The sequence below is a fragment of the Phyllobates terribilis genome, unplaced genomic scaffold, assembly GCF_046119375.1.
Source record: "Phyllobates terribilis strain yellow unplaced genomic scaffold, ASM4611937v1 Scaffold_13__5_contigs__length_258822181, whole genome shotgun sequence".
Lineage (NCBI taxonomy): Eukaryota > Metazoa > Chordata > Amphibia > Anura > Dendrobatidae > Phyllobates > Phyllobates terribilis.
Window position 1 is genome coordinate 208,785,254 of NW_027362773.1, and position 22,265 is coordinate 208,807,518.

The window sequence follows — 22,265 nt, forward strand, 5'->3', positions numbered from 1 at the left end:
GCAGACCGCTGAGGCCGGTGGTAAGATTGTGCAGCGTGATGGTATAACCCCCAACGGGAGAGGTATGGCCTCAGGGCAGCCGATGGGGATGATGGGGGTAGCAGGAACCACTCAGAGACGGTGCGGTGTAGTTCAGGGTCTTTACTGGTGACAAAGATAGACCCTCCCGGAGTACTTGCTAGTGGTCGGGGCCTGGTCAGTCCTTGAGCAGATGGGATCTCCCTTGGCCAGGCGGAGTTGTAGGCCTCCCCAACTAATTGTACTCTTCTGGCTACCTTGCTAGAGGCGGGTAAAAGTAGCCCACGTCCCTGAGTGTACCGTGTGGTGCTCTCCCGTATGGCCGGTGACTCGGGGCCTTCTAGTAGCTTCCGCTCCACGACGGCGGTGCTGGTCCCACACATGTGACCGAGCCTTCGGGTTTCTGGGCCAGAGGACCTGAAATCCCCTGCTGGTAGGTTTCTGCTGCTGGGTAGGAGTTAGTCCCCACAGCCTCGGACTCCGGGTCCGGTAAGAAATCTTCAATCAGGGCGAGCTCTACAGCTTCCAGCCCTGACCTACTCTTAGCACGACTCCCACAGAGCTCCTGATCTTTCTTTCCTATTACTGCTTCTCTTCTCTCTACTCTTCTTCTCTCTAACCCTGCCTCAGCCCCAGTTTTATATAGGGGAAGTCCTTCCCCTCCCAGGACTGGGCAGGAGGTGTGGCATGCATAGGATTCCTGACCAAGAGACCTCCCACCTGCTCTCAGACATAACATTGCTGTTACTGTGGAAACCAGACCCCTGGGGTGCCACACTCTTTACTAGTTTTGCAAATAAAATTACATGTTAAAATAATGCTACTTAACTAGAAAATAGCTAGGCTTCATCGTTAGTGCACTGCGCCTGGCTAGCCTTTGAATCCACAGTCAAGACAACGTTACGCTAGGTTCATCCCTCGGTGCACATTTCTGGCCGTTTTAGTGTAACTAAGTGTTCTGTTCACACAATCCATCCATCCCTATTTTCTAATACTACACAGGGTAGTCTTTAACAACATAACACTGTTTGCCATGTTATAAACTGTTCGGCATCCCTCTCCTCCAGGCCTGGCATTCTGTGCACGATCTGCAACATTTCTCGCTTTGTCGGGGGGAGATTAATATTAAAGAGTTAGTACGCTTAGATCACAGCCCCCGCAGAAGCCTATCCTGTATGCCAAATATCACTGCTTCCATAAACAGGTACATCTAGAAAAAAAAAAATATATATTTTCAGCTTTTGCACAGAAATATACCACTGGTAGTGAGGAAACGACCTTATCTGATCATTGTGCAATTCTGGGGTAGGAGTTCCTCCCGCCAAGAAATTAAAGCTTCACTTTACTCCGGAGTACTTCTGTTGCTGTATGGAACAGTTCAGACTTGATTTTTTGTTTCTCAACGAGTAACAGATAAAAATGAACACAACTATGTGAACTCTAACTTTTTTATGGGTACCAGTCTCGTCAGGTTATTAGTTTTCATGGGGCTCACTTTTCTACCCTTCTCTATTGCAGCTAACAGGGAGCAGCATATCCTTTCCCCACTCACCTAATATGACTATATACATACCTATAGGAGGTCAGACATCTCCTGGTGTCAGTGACAATATAAATGATCCTCCAGTTGTTTTACCAAAGGTTTCAGCTTAATGGTAGCACTTATATTACAGACCACCTATAGTCCATGTGCTGCCGCATGGCTCCTCTATGGGCTACAGTGCTGCATGCCCTTTGCTATTAGAGAATACCTTTGGAATACATAGTTTGGAAAAAAGACCTTTCTCCACCAATTACAACATGGAATAAAACCACAATTTTGCACATTGACACATAATATACAGAAGTAGAATATGGGCCATAGCAGGCTAGGAGTGACTTATTATGAAGTCATACAATCCTAAGACCTTAATGGGGTTGTGCAGCACTTCTTTCTCCCGATCTAACACTGGAGTTGGGTTGTGGGGGGGGGGGGGGAGGGGGGGACGACGCACATTGGCCACTACAGTCCGACTCCTCAGCGACCATCCTGTGCAGGCCGGGTTTCTATATATCCATACGATCCGGATAAGAATTACCGCAATCCAAACCTCGCCATGCGTCTGCTGATCTTATTTATTTTACTCTTATATAGCTCCAATAATTCAGCAGCACTTTACAGACATCATCAATGGCTAGAAGGTTGGAGGAGTGTTTAAACTAGGGATTGGGGGAGAGGGTATTCATTTTATAGGTGGGAAGATTGTGCCCAGGTCACTATCTGCACTAATAAAGAAATGGGTGGTGGGGTTACAACAGTCAATATAGTAAGAAGGAATAGAGGTACAGAGAGATACATAAAATGCATGTACACTAATGCCAGAAGCCCCACCAACAAAATGGAGGAATTATAATTAATTTTGTTGGAAAATAATTATGACATGGTAGGGATATCCGAGACGTGGTTGGGCGAGAGCCATGACTGGCCAGTTAATTCACAGGGCTATAGTCTGTTCAGAAATGACCGTACATACAAGCGAGGGGGGGGGGGGGGTTATATGTAAAATCATCCTTAAAACCCATCTTGCTGGAGGATATATGTGAATCTAATGAAAATGTAGAGTCCCTGTGGGTGGAGATAAGGGGAGGGGGAAAAATAATAAATTACTGATAGGGGTTTGTTATAAGTCTCCAAAAATAATGGAAGCAGCGGAGAATATCCTCATAAAGCAAATAGATGAAGCAGCGACTCAAGGAGAAGTCATTATTATGGGGGACTTCAACTACCCTGAAATACATTGGGGGACAGAAACATGTAGTTCAAGCAAAGGTAATAGGTTTTTGACAACTTTGAGAGACAATTACCTTTCACAACTGGTTCAGGACCCAACAAGAAGGGGGGCACTGCTAGACCTAATATTAACCAACAGGCCAGACCGCATATCAAATATACGAGTTGGGGGGTCACTTGGGTAATAGTGATCACAAAATAATACGTTTTCATGTATCCTTTAATAAGATGTGTAGTAGAAGGGTTACAAGGACACAACTTCAGGAAGGCAAATTTCCAACGGTTGAGAAATGATCTTAGTGCAATAAACTGGGACGATATCCTGAGACATAAAACTACACAAAGCAAATGGGAGACATTTATTAGCATCCTGAATAGGACCTGTGCACAATATATACCCTATGGGAATAAACATGCTAGAAATAGGAGGAAACCACTATGGCTAAATAGAGCTGTAAGGGGCGCAATAAGTGACAAAAAGAAAGCATTTAGAGAACTAAAGCAAGTAGGTAGTGATGAGGCATTAAAAAAAATACAGAAAATTAAATAAAATTATGTAAAAACCAAATCAAGGCAGCAAAGATTGAGGCAGAGAGACTCATTGCCAGAGAAATTAAAAATAACCTCAAAATATTCTTTAACTACATAAATAGTAAAAAACTAAAAAATGATAGTGTTGGCCCCCTTAAAAATAGTCTGGGTGAAATGGTGGATGAGGATGTGGAAAAAGCCAATATGCTAAAAAAAAAATTTTTCTCAACAGTATTTACACAAGAAAATCGCATGACAGAAAACATGATCAGTGATAACAAAAATTCTCCATTAAATGTCACTTGCTTAACCCAGCAGGAAGTACGGCAGCGTCTAAAAATCACTAAAGTTGACAAATCCCCGGGCCCGGATGGGATATACCCGCGAGTACTGCAGGAATTAAGTAACATCATAGATAGACCATTATTTTTAATCTTTAAAGATTCCATAATAACAGGGTCTGTACCACAGGACTGGCGTATAGCAAATGTGGTGCCAATATTCAAAAAGGGGACAAAAACTGAACTTGGAAATTATAGGCCAATAAGCTTAACCTCTACTGTGGGTAAAATCCTGGAGGGTTTCCTAAGAGATGCTATACTAGAGTATCTGAAGATGAATAACCTCATGACCCAATATCAACATGGGTTTACGAGGGACCGTTCCTGTAAACCTAATCTGATCAACTTTTATGAGGAGGCAAGTTCTGGACTGGACCAAGTAAATGCAGTGGATGTTGTGTATATGGACTTTTCAAAAGCTTTTGATATAGTTCCACACAAAAGGTTGATACATAAAATGAGAACAATGGAACAATGGGGATAGGGGAAAATATACAGTGGTGGTCAAAAGTATTGGCACCCCTGCAATTCTGTCAGATAATACTCAGTTTCTTCCTGAAAATGATTGCAATCACAAATTCTTTGGTATTATCTTCATTTAATTTGTCTTCCATGAAAAAACACAAAATGAATTGTCCTAAAGCCAAATTGGATACAATTCCACACCAAACCTAAAAAAGGGGGTGGACAAAAGTATTGGCACCCTCTGAAAAATCAAGTGATGCTTCTCTAATTCGTGTAATTAACAGCACCTGTAACTTACCTGTGGCACCTAACAGGTGTTGGCAATAACTAAATCACACTTGCAGCCAGTTAACATGGATTAAAGTTGACTCAACCTCTGTCCTGTGTCCTTGTGTGTACCACATTGAGCATGGAGAAAAGAAAGAAGACCAAAGAACTGTCTGAGGACTTGAGAAACCAAATTGTGAGGAAGCATGAGCAATCTCAAGGCTACAAGTCCATCTCCAAAGACCTGAATGTTCCTGTGTCTTCCGTGCGCAGTGTCATCAAGAAGTTTAAAGCCCATGGCATTGTGGCTAACCTCCCTAGATGTGGACGGAAAAGAAAAATTGACGAGAGATTTCAACGCAAGATTGTGCGGATGGTGGATAAAGAACCTCGACTAACATCCAAACAAGTTCAAGCTGCCCTGCAGTCCGAGGGTACAACAGTGTCAACCCGTACTATCCGTCGGCGTCTGAATGAAAAGGGACTGTATGGTAGGATACACAGGAAGACCCCACTTCTTACCCCGAGACATAAAAAAAGCCAGGCTGGAGTTTGCCAAAACTTACCTGAGAAAGCCTAAAACGTTTTGGAAGAATGTTCTCTGGTCAGATGAGACAAAAGTAGAGCTTTTTGGGAAAAAGCATCAACATAGAGTGTACAGGAAAAAAAAAAAAAAAAAAAGAGGCATTCAAAGAAAAGAACACGGTCCCTACAGTCAAACATGGCGGAGGTTCCCTGATGTTTTGGGGTTGCTTTGCTGCCTCTGGCACTGGACTGCTTGACCGTGTGCATGGCATTATGAAGTCTGAAGACTACCAACAAATTTTGCAGCATAATGTAGGGCCCAGTGTGAGAAAGCTGGGTCTCCCTCAGAGGTCATGGGTCTTCCAGCAGGACAATGACCCAAAACACACTTCAAAAAGCACTATAAAATGGTTTGAGAGAAAGCACTGGAGACTTCTAAGGTGGCCAGCAATGAGTCCAGACCTGAATCCCTTAAAACACCTGTGGAGAGATCTCAAAATGGCATTTTGAAGAAGGCACCCTTCAAATATCAGGGACCTGGAGCAGTTTGCCAAAGAAGAATGGTCTACAATTCCAGCAGAGCATTGTAAGAAACTCCTTGATGGTTACCGGAAGCGGTTGTTCGCAGTTATTTTGGCTAAAGGTTGTGTAACCAAGTATTAGGCTGAGGGTGCCAATACTTTTGTCTGGCCCATTTTTGGAGTTGTGTGAAATGATCAATGATTTGATTTTTGCTTCATTCTCTTTTGTGTTTTTTCATTGAAGACAAATTAAATGAAGATAATAATACCAAAGAATTTGTGATTGCAATCATTTTCAGGAAGAAACTGAGTATTATCTGACAGAATTGCAGGGGTGCCAATACTTTTGGCCACCACTGTATGTATGTGGGTTAAGAATTGTCTCAGTTATAGGAAACAAAGGGTGGTTATTAATGGAAAACACTCAGACTGGGTCTCAGTTAACAGTGGGGTATCACAGGGGTCAGTATTGGGCCCCCTTCTTTTTAACATATTTATTAATGACCTTGTAGGGGGCATACAGACTAATATTTCAATATTTGCAGATGACCCTAAACTCTGCAGGGTAATCAATACAGAGGAGGACAATTTTATATTACAGGAGGATCTATGTAAACTAGAAGCTTGGGTTGATAAATGGCAATGAGCTTTAATGGGGATAAATGTAAGGTAATGCACTTGGGCAGAGGAAATAAAATGTATAATTATATGCTTAATTGTAAAACACTGGGCAAAACTGTCACTGAAAAAGACCTGGGTGTATTGGTGGACGACAAGCTCACGTTTGGTGGCCAGTGTCAGTCAGCTGCTGCAAAGGCAAATAAAATAATGGGATGCATTAAAAGAGGCATAGATGATCATGAGAACATAATTTTACCTCTATACAAGTCACTAGTGCGACCACACTTAGAATACTGTGTACAGTTCTGATCTCCGGTGTATAAGAAAGACATAGCTGAACTAGAGAGGGTGCAGAGAAGAGCGACCAAGGTTATTAGAGGACTGGGGGGTCTGCAATACCAAGACAGGTTATTACACTTGGGGTTATTTACTAATGTACAAGTATATGAGGGGACAGTACAAAGACCTTTCTATTGATCTTTTTACTCTGAGGCCTGAGACGGGGACAAGGGGGCATCTTCTACGTCTGGAGGAAAGAAGGTTTAATCATAATCACAGACGCGGATTCTTTACTGTAAGAGCAGTGAGACTATGGAACTCTCTGCCGCATGATGTTGTAATGAGTGATTCACTACTAATATTTAAGAAGGACCTTGATGCTTTTCTTGAAAAGCATAATAGTACAGGTTATATATACTAGATTCCTTGATAGGGTGTTGACCCAGGGAACTAGTCTGATTGTCATATGGAGTCAGGAAGGAATTCCCCCCCCCCCCCCCCCAATGTGGAGCTTAGGGTTTGCCACATGTTTTTTTTTGCCTTCCTCTGGATCAACATATTAGGCTATGGGTTGAACTAGATGGACTTAGCTTTTAAGGTTGAAGGAAGACTATGTTACTGTCCCTATTGGGGCTCACAATCTACAGCTGTGCTCAAAAGTTTACATACTCCGGAGGAATTTTTCCTTTCTTGGCCTTGTTTCAGAGACTATGAATAATAACAAAAAAAACTTTTTCTCCACTCATGGTTATTGGTTGGGTGAAGCCATTTATTGTCAAACTACTGTGTTTTCTCTTTTTAAATCTTAATTACAACCAAAAACATCCAAATGACCCAGATCAAAAGTTCACATACCCCAGTTCTTAATACCGTGTATTGCCCCCTCTAACATCAGTGACAGCTTGAAGCCTTTTGTGGTAGTTGTGGATGAGGTTCTTTATTATCTCAGATGGTAAAGCTGCCCATTCTTCTTGGCAAAAAGCCTCCAGTTCCTGTAAATTTCTGGGCTGTCTAGCATGAACTGCGCGCTTGAGATCTCCCCAGAGCGGCTCAATGATATTGAGGTCAGGAGACTGAGATGGCCACTCCAGAACCTTCATGTTGTTCTGCTGTAGCCAATGACAGGTCGACTCGGCCTTGTGCTTTTTGGATCTGTTGCGCTCGCGCCCGGACTGACTGGCGTGAGCGTGATTAGTGATCCCACTGTACCATGAACCGAGGAGTGCCTGGAGGGGCGTAACCAAGTATCAACTCGATCCGACCAAGGTCACACGGCGGCTCAGTCGACTCCGTGAACCAGGGAGGAACCGAGCAGAGGGACCAGTTGCTACTGCAGGTCAGACCCCGGTCACAGCTGTTAACCCACACCGGGGAATCCAGGAACAGGCAGGTTAAACTGGCATATTGACTGGTGGGTACTGGCAGGCACGGCTGGCATGCAGACAGGAGAGTACTGGCAAGTAGGAACGTAGGCAGGATAGGGACCAGTACAGACTGGGATACAGGAACAGAGCCACAGGTGAGGTAGACAAACAGAACGGAGCAAAACCCACAGATGCGGTGAACAAGCAAAGCAGAGCAAACCCCGCAGATGCGGTGAACAAGCAAAGCAGAGCAGAACAAAACCCGCAGATGCGGTAGACAGGACAGGGCTCTGTTCACATGGAACAGACCGGAAAACACAAGAAGACAGCTGTAACACAGGAGTTAGATACAGAGGCAGGGAAACAGAACCAGATGCACACAAGGTACTTGCAATGAAGTAGCGAGTGGGATACAAAACTCACAAACAGAAGTACAGAGACAACGAGTTGGAATTAGGTGCAGGTTCAGATACTGCAGGAAAAAGGGAAGATACAGACAGAGACAAACAAGTAACGGACTAGGACATTGTTCAGACAGGGCCTGAACCAGGAACAAGATACAGGAATGATCCTGGGAACTCAGCCCCCAGGGTGGCAGAAACTGACTAGAAGTCACAGGTACAGGTAGCGGCCCTGGGTACTCAGCCCCCAGGGTGGCAGAAACAGACTAGAGTCAGGACAGGACCTACCTGGCAACTCAGTTGCTAAAGACAAACTGAGTGAAAGTGTTGCTCAGGCCCCTCCTACTGGGTGGAGGGGGTTTAAGTATCCAGTGACTCAGAGCAATAGGCTGGGGACGCATTAGGACTGTGCACACAGTAGCTATAAGAAACAAGCAGAAAGCCGCGCCGACGTCCTAAGCAATCAGACAAGAGACATGGACACAGCAGGTAAAAATAGTGCAGCATGGACTGACAGGTAAGATTGCGGTCTTGCATGGTGGGAGGTGGTGCACCATGCAAGCACGCCACCAGGGATGTTACAGGATCGTTGTCATGTTGGAACGTCCAAGTATGTCCCATGCGCAGCTTCCGGGCTGATGAGTTGCAAATTTGCCTCCAGTATTTGCCGATAACGTGCTACATTTATCTTTCCTTCAACTTTTACCAAGTTTCCTGTGTAGCTCACACATCCCCAAAACATCAGTGATCCACCTCCGTGCTTTACTGTAGGAATGGTGTTCCTTTTATTATAGGCCTTGTTGACCTCTCTCCAAATGTAACGTTTATGGTTGTGGCCAAAACATTAAATTTTGGTCTCATTACTCCAAATTAACTGGTTCCAGAAGTTTTGAGGCTTGTCTCTGTGCCGTCTGGCATATTGTAGGCGAGATACTTTGTGGTATTTGCGCAGTAATGGCTTTCTTCTGGTGACTCGACCATGCAGCCAATTTTTCTTCAAGTGCCTCCTTATTGTGCAGCTTGTAACAGCCACATCGCTAGTTTTCAGAGAGTCCTGTATTTCAGCTGATGTTATTTGTGGGTTTTTCTTTGCATCCCGAACAATTTTCCTGGCAGTTGTGGCTGAAATTTTTGTTGGCCTACCTGACCGTGGTTTGGTTTTTACAGAACGGCTGATTTTCCATTTGTTAATCACAGTTTGGACGCTGCTGACTGGCGTTATCAATTCCTTGGATATCTTTATGCATCTCTTTCCTGTGTTATACAGTTCAACTACCTTTTCCTGTAGATCCATTGACAATTCTTTTGCTTTCCGCATGACTCACAATCCAGAGATATCAGTGGCTGGATGAAAGATGCAAGAGTCTGCCTGGATCCCAGAAACTCACTCAGCTTTTATGCACACACAATGATTACAAGCAAACAGGTCACAAGTGAGGATGATATCTTTAATAGCCATTCAAACCCATTTGTGTCAAATTCTGTGCATGTTATCAGGTCAAAGTCACCAGGGTATGTGAACTTTTGATCAGGGTCATTTGGATGTTTTTGGTTGTAATTAAGATTTGAAAAGAGTAAACACAGTAGTTTGACAATAAATGGCTTCACCCAAACAATAACCATGAGTGGAGAAAAAGGTTTTTTTTTGTTACCATTCATATTCTCTGAAACAAAGCCAAGAAAGGAAAAATTCTGCCGGGGTATGTAAACTTTTGAGCACAACTGTACATTCCCTACTAATAGGTCTTTGGAGTGTGGGAGGAAATCGGAGGAAACCCACGCAAACACGGGGAGTACCGGTACATACAAACTCCTTGCAGATGTTGTCCTTTGTGGGATTTGAACCCAGGAACCCACCATGCTGCATTTACCATAAAAGAGTGAAAAAGGAAAAAAAAAAAATTAAATATGAAGTTTGTGCTTGCACCATTAAGTGTTCTGTAATTATATATGTGCACAAAAGCAAAAAAATAAATCAAATAAAGCTGCGACTACTAAAAAAAGTACATAAAAAAAATACACACACACATTGTCTAGGTTTTCAGCCTTCTGAGCACTAGTTTTGGATGACGCTGTTATTAGTTGCACGATACAAGTATTACGTTGCTTCGATACACTGACTAAACAGAAGTATCCAAAGCAACAGCAAAAAAATAAATCTGTATATGAAAGGAAATCCAAAAAAGCGCAAATAGAAACAGAAAGCGAGAAGTGTAACCTCTTGTTAGACCGGTATCAAAGTAAAGATTGCGACCTCAGGAGGGCCACAAAGCCCCCTCTGCCACATAGCAGTGTAAGGGCACAGAGCCATGTACTGAGCCTTGTACAGCCGCAGCACAATGTAACTGCTACAGAAGGGTGAAGACATCGCAGGCTACAGGGTGGCACCCACTCAGATCATGCCCCAGGACGGACAGTGTGTAAATTCCTGTAAGGTGACACATGGACAACACAATGGACTTTTTATGGTAGATGTATCCTAGCTCCACTCCCAGCCTAAGGCTATGTTCACACAGCGGCTATTAGACGCCGATGCAGCGTTTTCCAAGGCGAAGCTGCTCCATTAAAATGCCGGTAGTTGTTTTCCTGAAGAGTCTTTTACTCCATCATGTGAAGTATATAAAGCGGGCGGCTTCAGAACCCTGAAGTGACATAAGACGGAACATGTACGCAGCAATTGCGTTCTGAAATTGCTGTGCATTATGTTCATTTTATGGGGCGCTTTCACGCCGATTCCTAGTGGGGAAAAAAAAAAAAAAAAAAATAAATAAATCCCTCTCCAAAACGGACTCATGAGGTGCCATTTAGTTGAGTACTTCCAATGCTGAGCAGCTTTATTAGCTGTCCACCTTACAGGAATTTGGCCACTGTCTGTCATGGTGCATAGTCTGAACTGGTGCCACACTGTAAGGACTCATTCAGGCGTCCGTTTTTCTCATTTGAGTGCGATCCACTTTTAGGCAGTTGTAAGGTATACAGGGTGGTCCAGGATCAGCCGCACATAAACCAGGATATACTCGCTTCTTAACAACCAGTTCAACTTTGCTTAACAGTCCGAGTTCAATTGATGACAAATCACAGTACGTTTCCATGTTCTCCATTTGTTCAGCCTGAGCTATCCCTTCGCTTACTGGCTCCTACAGCCCCCGGGATACTCCGTCCGGCTCCGCAGTATTCACAAGACCCGTCCCGTCTCCCTCATGCGTTTCCCCATCCAGCTTCCACTTATTGGAAGGGAATAAGGCACACTTACTAGTCCCTAGTTCAGGCCGTAGGCCACATGTTACAGGAATGTCCGCTGAAAATAGTTGCTAACGTTCTCATACTGTCAGAACAATGCGTACTTCTCGTGACCTCCAGCCATGAAATCTTACTTTATCTCAACCAGGAAGTGCTCCCTTTTTCTATACGACCTAAGCCTCTCCCATGCTGGGCCGGTCCCAAACAAATCAACTGTATGTAAACTTGTGCACTACTTCCTATAACCAATATGCCAGCCACTGCATATTTCCCCTTTCCTATGCTAAACGATCAGCCCTATACTATACCCCAAAACCAAACTACGCTTTCCCTATACACTACACATTAGAAGAACTGCATACATTAGTGCCTATAAGGTTCCATGCACTTCACACTGCTAAGAAAATACAATAAAACCACATATCTAAATATACTTCTCGCAAACGCTACCATCGGGGAGGTGGGGGTGTACGACAGTCCCTGTCACAACCACACACAAACACTCGTACCTTTTATATAGTCTATGGGTAGTTCACATGTGCGATTATTTTTTATTACTAAGTGGTCCACACAAGTGCGGAGACTTGTCAGATATTGATAAGTGTTGGATCAAACTCACCAATGCAGGTCTATGAATATGTAGAAAAAAAATATATACTATACTATATATAATATATATATTTGACAGTAAATATTCTCTGCCCCCTCAGATCTAGATTTTCATTTATAAGATGAATCTACTCATTGGTTTACTACAGAGTGATGGAATTGAGCAACCATAGAACTCAGAAATCAGAGCAGTCCTGTCCTCGTCCTATTGTCTCCCTTTAAGAAGAGTAACATAACTTGGTTTCCTCTCCGCACGGCGCCCTCTGACTCACTTTGTCTGACTCAGAGGCATCTTGTGGGGTGTTTTACTGAAGGATTTCGATCTTCCCACAATCTGGTAGAAAACTTACTTCTCCAGCAGTATCATTTCCTCTTATTTTACATGAAGAAGAAACAGTTTCCAGACACCTGCATCCTGGACACTACAGACCATCTAGCAGAAGTTATAAAAAAAAAAAAAAAAAGAGGATGCCCATACCCAATACTACTGGCAAATTAAGGGTACGCATACACCTTAGATAACCAAGACTGCTCGTATGGCCAGCAGCTAATTCTCCGGTCTCCACCATATGCACACTCCGGTTGACTGAGCAGGAATGCGTTTTCACTGGAGATCATGCAGTTAAGTCTGCAGGCAGCTAAGCAATAAAGGATCAGGCATCAAAATTCAACATGCCCGATCATTGATTCACAACAACTCTTTCTTTCTGGTTTATGGTGGCCATAAAACATTGCATTACTCCTAATTTCTTGCATGGCCTTATTTATATTTTGGAGGTATATTTTATGCTGATGGATTTATGGTTCTGCTGTCCTCTTCTAACAAGCTGTGAGGTCCATGGGGATCAAATGATATTTTTCCTGTACAAGTGACAGTCATCGTCACTGCACATCTGGGAATTAGTAGTAGTGGCGTCCTGCCACTGACACTTGTGAGGCTGGCACTGGCCAGTTGACTCCTTGCCAAAACAAGGCATCAACCCCTTTTTTTTTTTTGCAGCCACGTCAACACTTCAATTTGGTGATAACCTCAGTGTCCATCTGGAAGGCTGCAGAGGTTACTGCGCAAGTGGGAAGAGATACAAGCTGCTCTTGAAAAGTCATGTTAAGGAACACCTCCACTACAGAAATAATATATTAGACATCTGACACATTACCCTTCTGCAACAGCGATCCCCTAGCTATCCTCATTACATTTAAATATTATTTATTAAAATGTATTTGTATTTTAAAAAAATTACATTATAATTTATATATGAAAAAAATACACACACACACACACACACACACGTCTATATACAGTACAGACCAAAAGTTTGGACACACCTTTTCATTTAAAGAAATTTCTAGATTTTCATGACTATGAAAATTGTACATTCACACTGAAGGCATCAAAACTATGAATTACCACATGTGGAATTATATACTTAACAAAAAAGTGTGAAACAACTGAAAATATGTCTTATATTCTAGGTTTTTCAAAGTAGCCACCTTTTGCTTTGATGACTGATTCACATCAGGACTATAAGATCCCAGGTACATTCAGCTGTATCACATCTAATGTAGTGTACTTAATTATATGTACCAAATGTCCAGCTGGGGGTTTTTATGTAGGGGAGACAGGGCAAAAACTTAGAACAAGGATGAATCATCATCGCCACACAATAAAAGAAAAAAGAATAGATCTGCCTGTAGCCAAGCATTTTTGTTCCCCTGATCACAGCATAAAAGATATGAAATTACTAGTATTAAAAGGTAACTTCAAATCTCAGAGAGAAAAGAGAGTCAAAGAATATAAAAATATATGATGACCTTTAACACTTTCAGAGCAGGAATGAATTTGTCGCATGGATTTATGTCATTCTACATCAACTAAGGAATGTGCTCCTGAGAATTGTGAGGCCATCACAACACTGGACCTGGTCACAGGACAATAAAACCTTCACACTCATTATCTATTAACAGCTAAATATTTATAGCCAGAACTGTTTATCTCTTCCAATAATAACTCAGCTTTTCATCACTTGTCTTACCTATTGCATTTTTTTTACTTTTATTTTTTTTCTTGTGTGTCTTATTGTGTATAAATATGTGACTTCAGATTTTGTGGTATACTACGCCTGATGAAGAGACCTGAGTAGTCTCGAAAGCTTGCAATTTGTTACCATCTTTTCAGTTAGCCATTAAAAGGTATCAACCACTGAGGACTCTCAAATCTAAATATTTTTCTATCTACTGGCTAACAAGGTGCAAGAATATATATTTTCCCCATATTTTCCATTTAAATATATAAAAAAATAATTACTAATATACAGTACAGACCAAAAGTTTGGACACACCTCATTTAAAGATTTTTCTGTATTTTCATGACTATGAAAATTGTACATTCACACTGAAGGCATCAAAACTATGAATTAACACATGTGGAATTATATACTTAACAAAAAGTGTGAAACAACTGAAAATATGTCTTATATTCTAGGTTCTTCAAAGTAGCCACCTTTTGCTTTGATGACTGCTTTGCACACTCTTGGCATTCTCTTGATGAGCTTCAAGAGGTAGTCACCGGAAATGGTCTTCCAACAATCTTGAAGGAGTTCCCAGAGATGCTTAGCACTTGTTGGCCCTTTTGCCTTCACTCTGCGGTCCAGTTCAACCCAAACCATCTCGATTGGGTTCAGGTCTGGTGACTGTGGAGGCCAGGTCATCTGGCGTAGCACCCCATCACTCTACTTCTTGGTCAAATAGCCCTTACACAGCCTGGAGGTGTGTTTGGGGTCATTGTCCTGTTGAAAAATAAATGATGGTCCAACTAAACGCAAACCTGATGGAATAGCATGCCGCTGCAAGATGCTGTGGTAGCCATGCTGGTTCAGTATGCCTTCAATTTTGAATAAATGCCCAACAGTGTCACCAGCAAAGCACCCCCACACCATCACACCTCCTCCTCCATGCTTCGCGGTGGGAACCAGGCATGTAGAGTCCATCCGTTCACCTTTTCTGCGTCGCACAAAGACACGGTGGTTGGAACCAAAGATCTCAAATTTGGACTCATCAGACCAAAGCACAGATTTCCACTGGTCTAATATCCATTCCTTGTGTTCTTTAGCTCAAACAAGTCTCTTCTGCTTGTTGCCTGTCCTTAGCAGTGGTTTCCTAGCAGCTATTTTACCATGAAGGCCTGCTGCACAAAGTCTCCTCTTAACAGTTGTTGAAGAGATGTGTCTGCTGCTAGAACTGTGTGTGGCATTGACCTGTTCTCTAATTTGAGCAGCTGTTAACCTGCCATTTCTGAGGCTGGTGACTCGGATAAACTTATCCTCAGAAGCAGAGGTGACTCTTGGTCTTCCTTTCCCTGGGGCGGTCCTCATGTGAGCCAGTTTCTTTGTAGCGCTTGATGGTTTTTGCAACTGCACTTGGGGACACTTTCAAAGTTTTCCCAATTTTTTGGACTGACTGACCTTCATTTCTTAAAGTAATGATGGCCACTCGTTTTTCTGTACTTAGAATTTGTATTATGGCAAGAAAAAAAGCAGCTAACAGTCTATTCAGTAGGACTATCAGCTGTGTATCCACCTGACTTCTGCACAACACAACTGATGGTCCCAACCCCATTTATAAGGCAAGAAATCCCACTTATTAAACCTGACAGGGCACACCTGTGAAGTGAAGACCATGTCCGGTGACTACCTCTTGAAGCTCATCAAGAGAATGCCAAGAGTGTGCAAAGCAGTCATCAAAGCAAAAGGTGGCTACTTTGAAGAACCTAGAATATAAGACATATTTTCAGTTGTTTCACACTTTTTTGTTAAGTATATAATTCCACATGTGTTAATTCATAGTTTTGATGCCTTCAGTGTGAATGTACAATTTTCATGGTCATGAAAATACAGAAAAATCTTTAAATGAGAAGGTGTGTCCAAACTTTTGGTCTGTACTGTATATATATTTTTTTAATGTGTGTGAATATATACCATTAAACCTGCAATGTATAAATTATTTTAACAGATTGGAAAATATTTGCTCCAGTCGGGTGTCTTCACTGCCAAAATTATTGACTTGTGCTGGACACAGAACAGTGTTTCCCCTAGTGGGCACATCATCAGTACTGTGAGTAAAGGGGGCTGCCTGACTGCTCATTCCATCAGCCAGTCCAGAGCCCCCCCATGCAATGACTGACTGGCAAGTGGGCTGGCTTAATTATTCAAATAGTTCCTTTATTGTTGGACAACTCCTTTATAAAAGTTGAATTATGCACATCAGTGCAGTAAAATTTCTCTCATCCACTTGTACTGATAGTGAAATACAGGGTGTACATTTTTTTTCTCTTCCCCCTCTTGCCCTACTATAGGATCACTTGCACTCCAGGGAGCTATTCGGATAATACAAAAATATTAGGGAATTGCTACATGAGCAATTCCCCAAAGTCTATCTGTATGGGATATGTGATTCAGATGCAATATAGTGGCGTTAGTGCGCCCCGCAGGACTGTGTGCAGAGATTTTGGAAACGCTTTACATAGAAACCACATAATGTTTACTCAGGGATAAGAGGCGATCGGTATAAAAGGTGAATTAATAAAACAAACAAAATGCAAAAGGCCCGAGAGTCATCGCTGCTCTGGGCGGGAAGGAGTCAGAAGAAAAAAGTTATTTTCACAGCTCCTGAAGACCTAAAAGTATAACTGCACCCTGACATGTCAGATATTTTGACTTTTGGGGGGACCCCACCGGTTACAAAACTAAAGGGGCAGAAGAAGTGCAGCCAAGTGTGGCTCTCCTTGGAGATTGAAGAGGATCTCAGTAGAGTAGCTTTGCCCCTCTCTTTTAGCAATCAGTCGGGGGAATGGGGTATCAGCATTCCGGTCAAAACCAAAATTTCTGCCATGTCCAAAGGTTTTTAAAAGTTCAGTTACACACTATAGTATAGTCATTTCTCCCCAGTGGCAGCTATCGGGGTTGGGGAGGAGGACGATTGGGCATGTTGGATTTTCACATGCCCCATCCTTTATTTCAAAAGGAAGATAGGCTTATTATATTTCCCTACTGAAATAAATATTCATGCTTAGGAGCTAGAGAGATACTGATGGGAAGTAGTAAAGCGCTCCTAGGGCTGACGGTAGTCAGGTGTAATGCCAGTTTCATCCCACAAAAGGAGCAGTAAACAGAGATATATGGCGCTGTATGGCTTTATTACCCTGTGCTTGCTTCAGATACGCAAAAAACAATTAGTCACTATTCATTTTCTTTTCTCAAGTAGCAAAATGTGGCCAAACTGGCATGAAAAGACCTAGGAGTGCTCCCTACATGTCCTTCAGGGGTCTTGTAAGACAAATTAGTAAAGTGCCGAGGGTGTCAATGGGCTCTCCAGAAGACGAGAAGGCAACACCTGCACTACATCCTGTTCTGCTTCATTTACATCGACGGCCCATCACTAAGATATGCGGCATTTTGTGATTGGTGGGGGAAACCAATTTCTTGGACCTCAAGCATACTAAGAATGAAGGGGCTGCAGTGTTTACTTATCATCACCACCTGCAGGACAAAAAAAAAAAGCCATCGCAAATAAACGTTCCCATGGCAAACCCATGACAAAAGCAGTGTATACATAATTACCGCTGGGCATGACTGTACCTATAATGTCAATGGAAATTACATGTCTGCTGTAGGGCTGAACTAGAATGATGAATGTCAATGCGAGCAGATCTGCAATTGTTCACCATTTGTTGGTATATTAATATTCTTAAATAAACATAATTTTTCTTTTTATATATCCATTCTTTTGAGAGCACCATAGCATGGAGCAAGAGACTCCGATTTCAGTGAGGTGTCACTTACTGGGCTGCTTGCTGTAGTTTTGATAGAATCCCAGTTTTTTCTAATGTAGATGTAGCAGAGCTACGACTTCTGGGCTGCGTAACCCCGCTCACACCCCTGATTGGCAGTGGTGGGGCGGTGCTACACAGACTAGTCTGCCCTTGACATGTAGTCCTGCTTTGATAATCCCCTGCTGATAAAATACTGATTGTATGGAACCTAATAAGTAAAATATTCCTGGAATCAGGCACTCGTACGCAATATTATGCTGCTCTCAGATTAAATAGCAAAATACATACTTACAGATTCCCTTTAAAAATTACTGATTGACTCTCTAGCTAGTATTTCATCTGAAGGATCATAGCATCAGCCATCCGTGCACAGGAACATTTACTGACACAATCGTCCGGGACAGCTTTTGCAGGTGCATTACCAAAGCCGCCTGTGCCGCATAGCTACACATGATCAAACACAGGCGACAATGGCCCAGAGAGGCCTCTATAGGAAGCCTAATAAGAAAAAGGGCTGCAAGAACAATCAGAACTTCAGCTACATGTGGGACTGCGTTTTGAAATCCCCAATCACTTGTCTTGCACGGTATTATTCCTGAACGTGTGAAAATTGCCTAAGGCCGTGTTCACACGTAACAAAACGCAACATGCATTTTTTTTTTTTACTGCACCAAAATACATAAAAATAATCTGATTAATGCATTTTTTTTTTCACTTTTTTGGTGCAAAAAGTTTTTTGTTTGTACAGAAAAATTTGATTTTACACTTAAAAATGCAACAAAAAATAATTGGGAGTTCAATCAAATATGTAAAGGCATGAGTTTTCACAAAGTCTCATCCACGTTACTTAAACGCACCAGATTTTCTGCACTAAGAACGCAGTATTTACGCTACATGTGAACATGGCCAAGAGACTGGTACAATGGATTCTCTGTCCGGGGGCCGAAAAATCCTCACGTCCACCCTGTATTAAACAAACGTCATCTGTATTGTACTGAAAAAGAAACTTGTGCAAATAGACTTGTGCTGCAGACTTCAACCTAGGAGTAAAATGTGCAAAAAAAGCAGCATTAATTAACTATCTGTACAAATCCATACAAAACTCCATGGAGTTTTGTATGGATTTGTATAGATAGTTGATTAATGTTTTTTTTGTTGTTACAAATTTTACCCCTAGGTCGAAATCTGCAGCAAGTTCCTAAAGGAAAACACGCTGTGTATTAGGCTGGGTTCACACAGTCATACTATAACTTGGGCCGATTAGTAAAAGCTCATTCACACTGTGCGGAGAAAAGCTGCAATGTAAATTGACCAAAGCCGCAGATCAACCAGGTGCATGGCAATTTCTCTCTTGGATTGCATCCTTTGCAAACCCACAGCAGAAAGATCCCATGAGCATGTACTGTAAGGCTACGTTCACACGTTGCGGTTTTTTCCCCCGCAGGCAAAACCTGCTCTCTTGGCAGAAAAAAAAACAAAATCTGAATGATTAAAATTAAAAGCCATCCACTTTGCTGGCATTATGCCACATGTGAACTCAGCCTGAGGTCAATTCACCTGCAGCAAATTGTAGACTGAAAATCAGTCCCGTTCATTCAGTGGTTCCCCCACCCCCTACAGAGAGGACTTAGATTTTACGGATACCCATTTAGACGAATAGGACGGTGGTGCAATTTTTTATTTTTTTGTTTTGCAACAAATCCGTCGCTTGTCAATTTATTCAAAGAGTTAAATTGGAGGTGTGAGACAATAATGATGTCAACCTCACCGATGATCCTCCTGCGTTTCACCAGCAGTTCAATTACCCCCAGGCCAATTATTGTTATTTTATGGATTACTGGTTGAATTCAAGCCTTTGCCTGCACAGTGATGCATCAGCTGGGACAGACATTCCAGAGTTGTGAGCCTGCGATCCCACACACCACACAAAGTTATGTACCAGCCAAAAGCTCCGCACCTCCACAGAGGGACCCACAATACAACACCCATGCACTGCACCCTGCCTGTCCTCAGGGGATTCCTCATCCACTGCGGATCTAGAATATCGCATGCCATTTATTCACCCATAGGGAAAACCTTCATTTCTGATATCACGCTGCCAAGACCTACCGGTGAGCGATGGCATACTTTAAGAACGCAATCAATTACCGACTATGGCACACCATATCAGGTTTCGAGAAAACACTTGTCTAAACCATACCTGCCAACAAAGTGTAAAAACTACAACACCCAGCATGCTCTGACAGCCGCAGGTGTAAATGTAAGAATTACCCCCCAACAAAATACAAGTCTCAGTAAAGCCAAATTCACACAACTGTAATATATATTTTCTTATGATCTGAATAGTTACACACCACTTTTGGACCAATGCTATTCCATTGGAGTCCAGATCATTTGTTCCTCCACCCCTCCCACCAAGAATAAAAAAATATTATTAATTATTATTATTATAAAAATGAATGTTAATAACAATAAACATTCATTTTTATTAATTTTTCTAATGTTGGGAAACTACAACCCCTTTTGAAGGTCTAGAATCACAAGAACTACAAGTCCCAGTAATCAATAAAAAAAAAAAAAAAGAGTCCCAGTAATCAGTAGCCAATTTGGCAAAAGGGTCTGCATTTTTTAAACTGATGTGGAACTACAAATCCCAGCATCTCCTACCAACAAATAAACACTAGGACAAGTATTCACACACCAGATCATAATAAGTCAGCCATTCCTAGAAGAAGACAGCGACAAGTTGGAATGACAGCGGTCGCTCACCTGGACATTGATGCCTCAGTGACCATTGTATAGGAGGCTCGAACTATGGGGAAACTAACAGATACTAAGAATAAATGAATAGGAACTTGTGCAGTATATAGTAAACAGCCCTGAGTACACGAGAAACAAGCAAGAGATACACAGGACCCTCCCATTATAGGATATACATGTTGTCACTATGTCAATGTTCCAGCAATGGGGCTTTGGCACAGGAAGGTGATCATTACCTGCCAGGAGAGAGAGGGGCAGTAAGACCCAGAATAAAGCTCCACACAGGACCTGTAGCTCCATGTTCACACTTCAGCCAGTAAATAAAGTCCAGTCCCACGTGGAGGCTCAGACCAGGGAAGGTGTGGGGGCCCTTGTCAGGCCATGTGTCACTCAGGACCAAGTCCCCATCCAGGTGCTGATGGCCAGAGCAGCTTGTGTGGCACTTGTCCTCATGGAGCAGGGCAGGTCAGCAGCAGCAGCACACCTCCAGTGCAGCAGCACCTCCTCCTTTTCTTCAGATCTGATGAGGATCCTCCAAGTAGTTGTGCAACTTCTGAGTCTTGTCCTAGTCACTCCCCCAAGTTATTCAGCATGAGCTCAGAAGCATGGGGGCTCCCCCTCTACAGGTCTCTCTTACTCACTCACAGCCTTTATACAGGACCAGCCTCCTCCCTTAGCATTTCCTACCTAAACTCTCCCCTACTTCCTTCAAAAGAAAGCCTCTGGCAACACCCACATAACAGTCCCAGCCCTGCAGGGTGAGGGGTGCAGGGGGCACTGCCCTGCTGCTCCTCCTGTGAGCAGGATCCCCCACCACCAGTGCCAGCCCCACTCCCCACCCTCTGCTGTCATCACACACAGTTTGGAATTACCAGAGTGCTGCCAGCATGTGCTTCAGTGCAATGAGAGTGCCTGGCACAAGCAGCAAAGATGGCATCCCCCACTAATGGGCATCTTCTTCTCCTCAGTGCAGGACACTAGTAATGCCTCTGTGCCACCTGCTCAGCTGTCTCTGCCTCCCCAAGTCCAGTCTTCATTGCTTTGCTAGTATTCCTCCTTTATGGCTCTGCTGCAGATGCCCAGGCATGCAGTGTCCCATGCTGTGTGTGCCAGTGTCACCAGGATGCCTTGCTACCAGCTGCTGTCTGAGTCCTTGCCCCATGCGTCACTGGCTGTGTGCAGCTCTTGGCTTCAGTTAGGCAGTTTTTCTGTTTTTTTTTTCTTTCTTTCACTTTTTTTTTAATCATTTCATGCCCAAAAAAAAAGCAAAAAAAAGTTTGCAAACAGCACCCCCTAGTGCCCACCTATTTATATGTCACGCCGGCTGCAATAGCACAGAGGGTGCTGTGCAGGGTGTTCAGCTGTGATAACAATATCTAGTCCAGACATAATGTGTTTAACTCTTAAGATACGTAAACGCTTAACTACAAAATTGAAACTTTTGCAACTTTCTAATTTGTTTTGTGCTTCAGTTCTTCACTATTTCACGACCCCTCCCCAGCTTTGTTAACTCCAAGAGGTCAGAAATTTGGAAAACCCAATAAGGACTTGTTCAGATGAGTATACAGTGCCTACAAGTAGTATTCAACCCCCTGCAGATTTAGCTGGTTGACACATGCGGAATTAACTTGGCATTGTGACATTTGTACTGTAGATCAGCCCGGAAGTGGGAAATGCACTGCAGCAAATTTTTTTTTTTTTTTTTTTTTTTTTTTTTTAAAAAACG

The 22,265-nt window shown here is 42.7% G+C and overlaps 1 protein-coding gene across 1 annotated transcript in view; it reads right to left on the reverse strand.

Annotated features, from left to right (window-relative positions):
- Nucleotides 1-21,756, reverse strand: part of PIEZO1 (piezo type mechanosensitive ion channel component 1 (Er blood group)) — a 129,125-nt gene extending 107,369 nt beyond the window's left edge. Inside the window, exon 1 of the mRNA XM_073659170.1 lies at nucleotides 20,776-21,756. Coding sequence (XP_073515271.1) covers nucleotides 20,776-20,839 — 64 coding nt within the window. The 5' untranslated portion in view covers nucleotides 20,840-21,756. The remainder of the gene's footprint in view (nucleotides 1-20,775) is intronic.
- Between the last annotated feature and the right edge of the window lie 509 nt (nucleotides 21,757-22,265).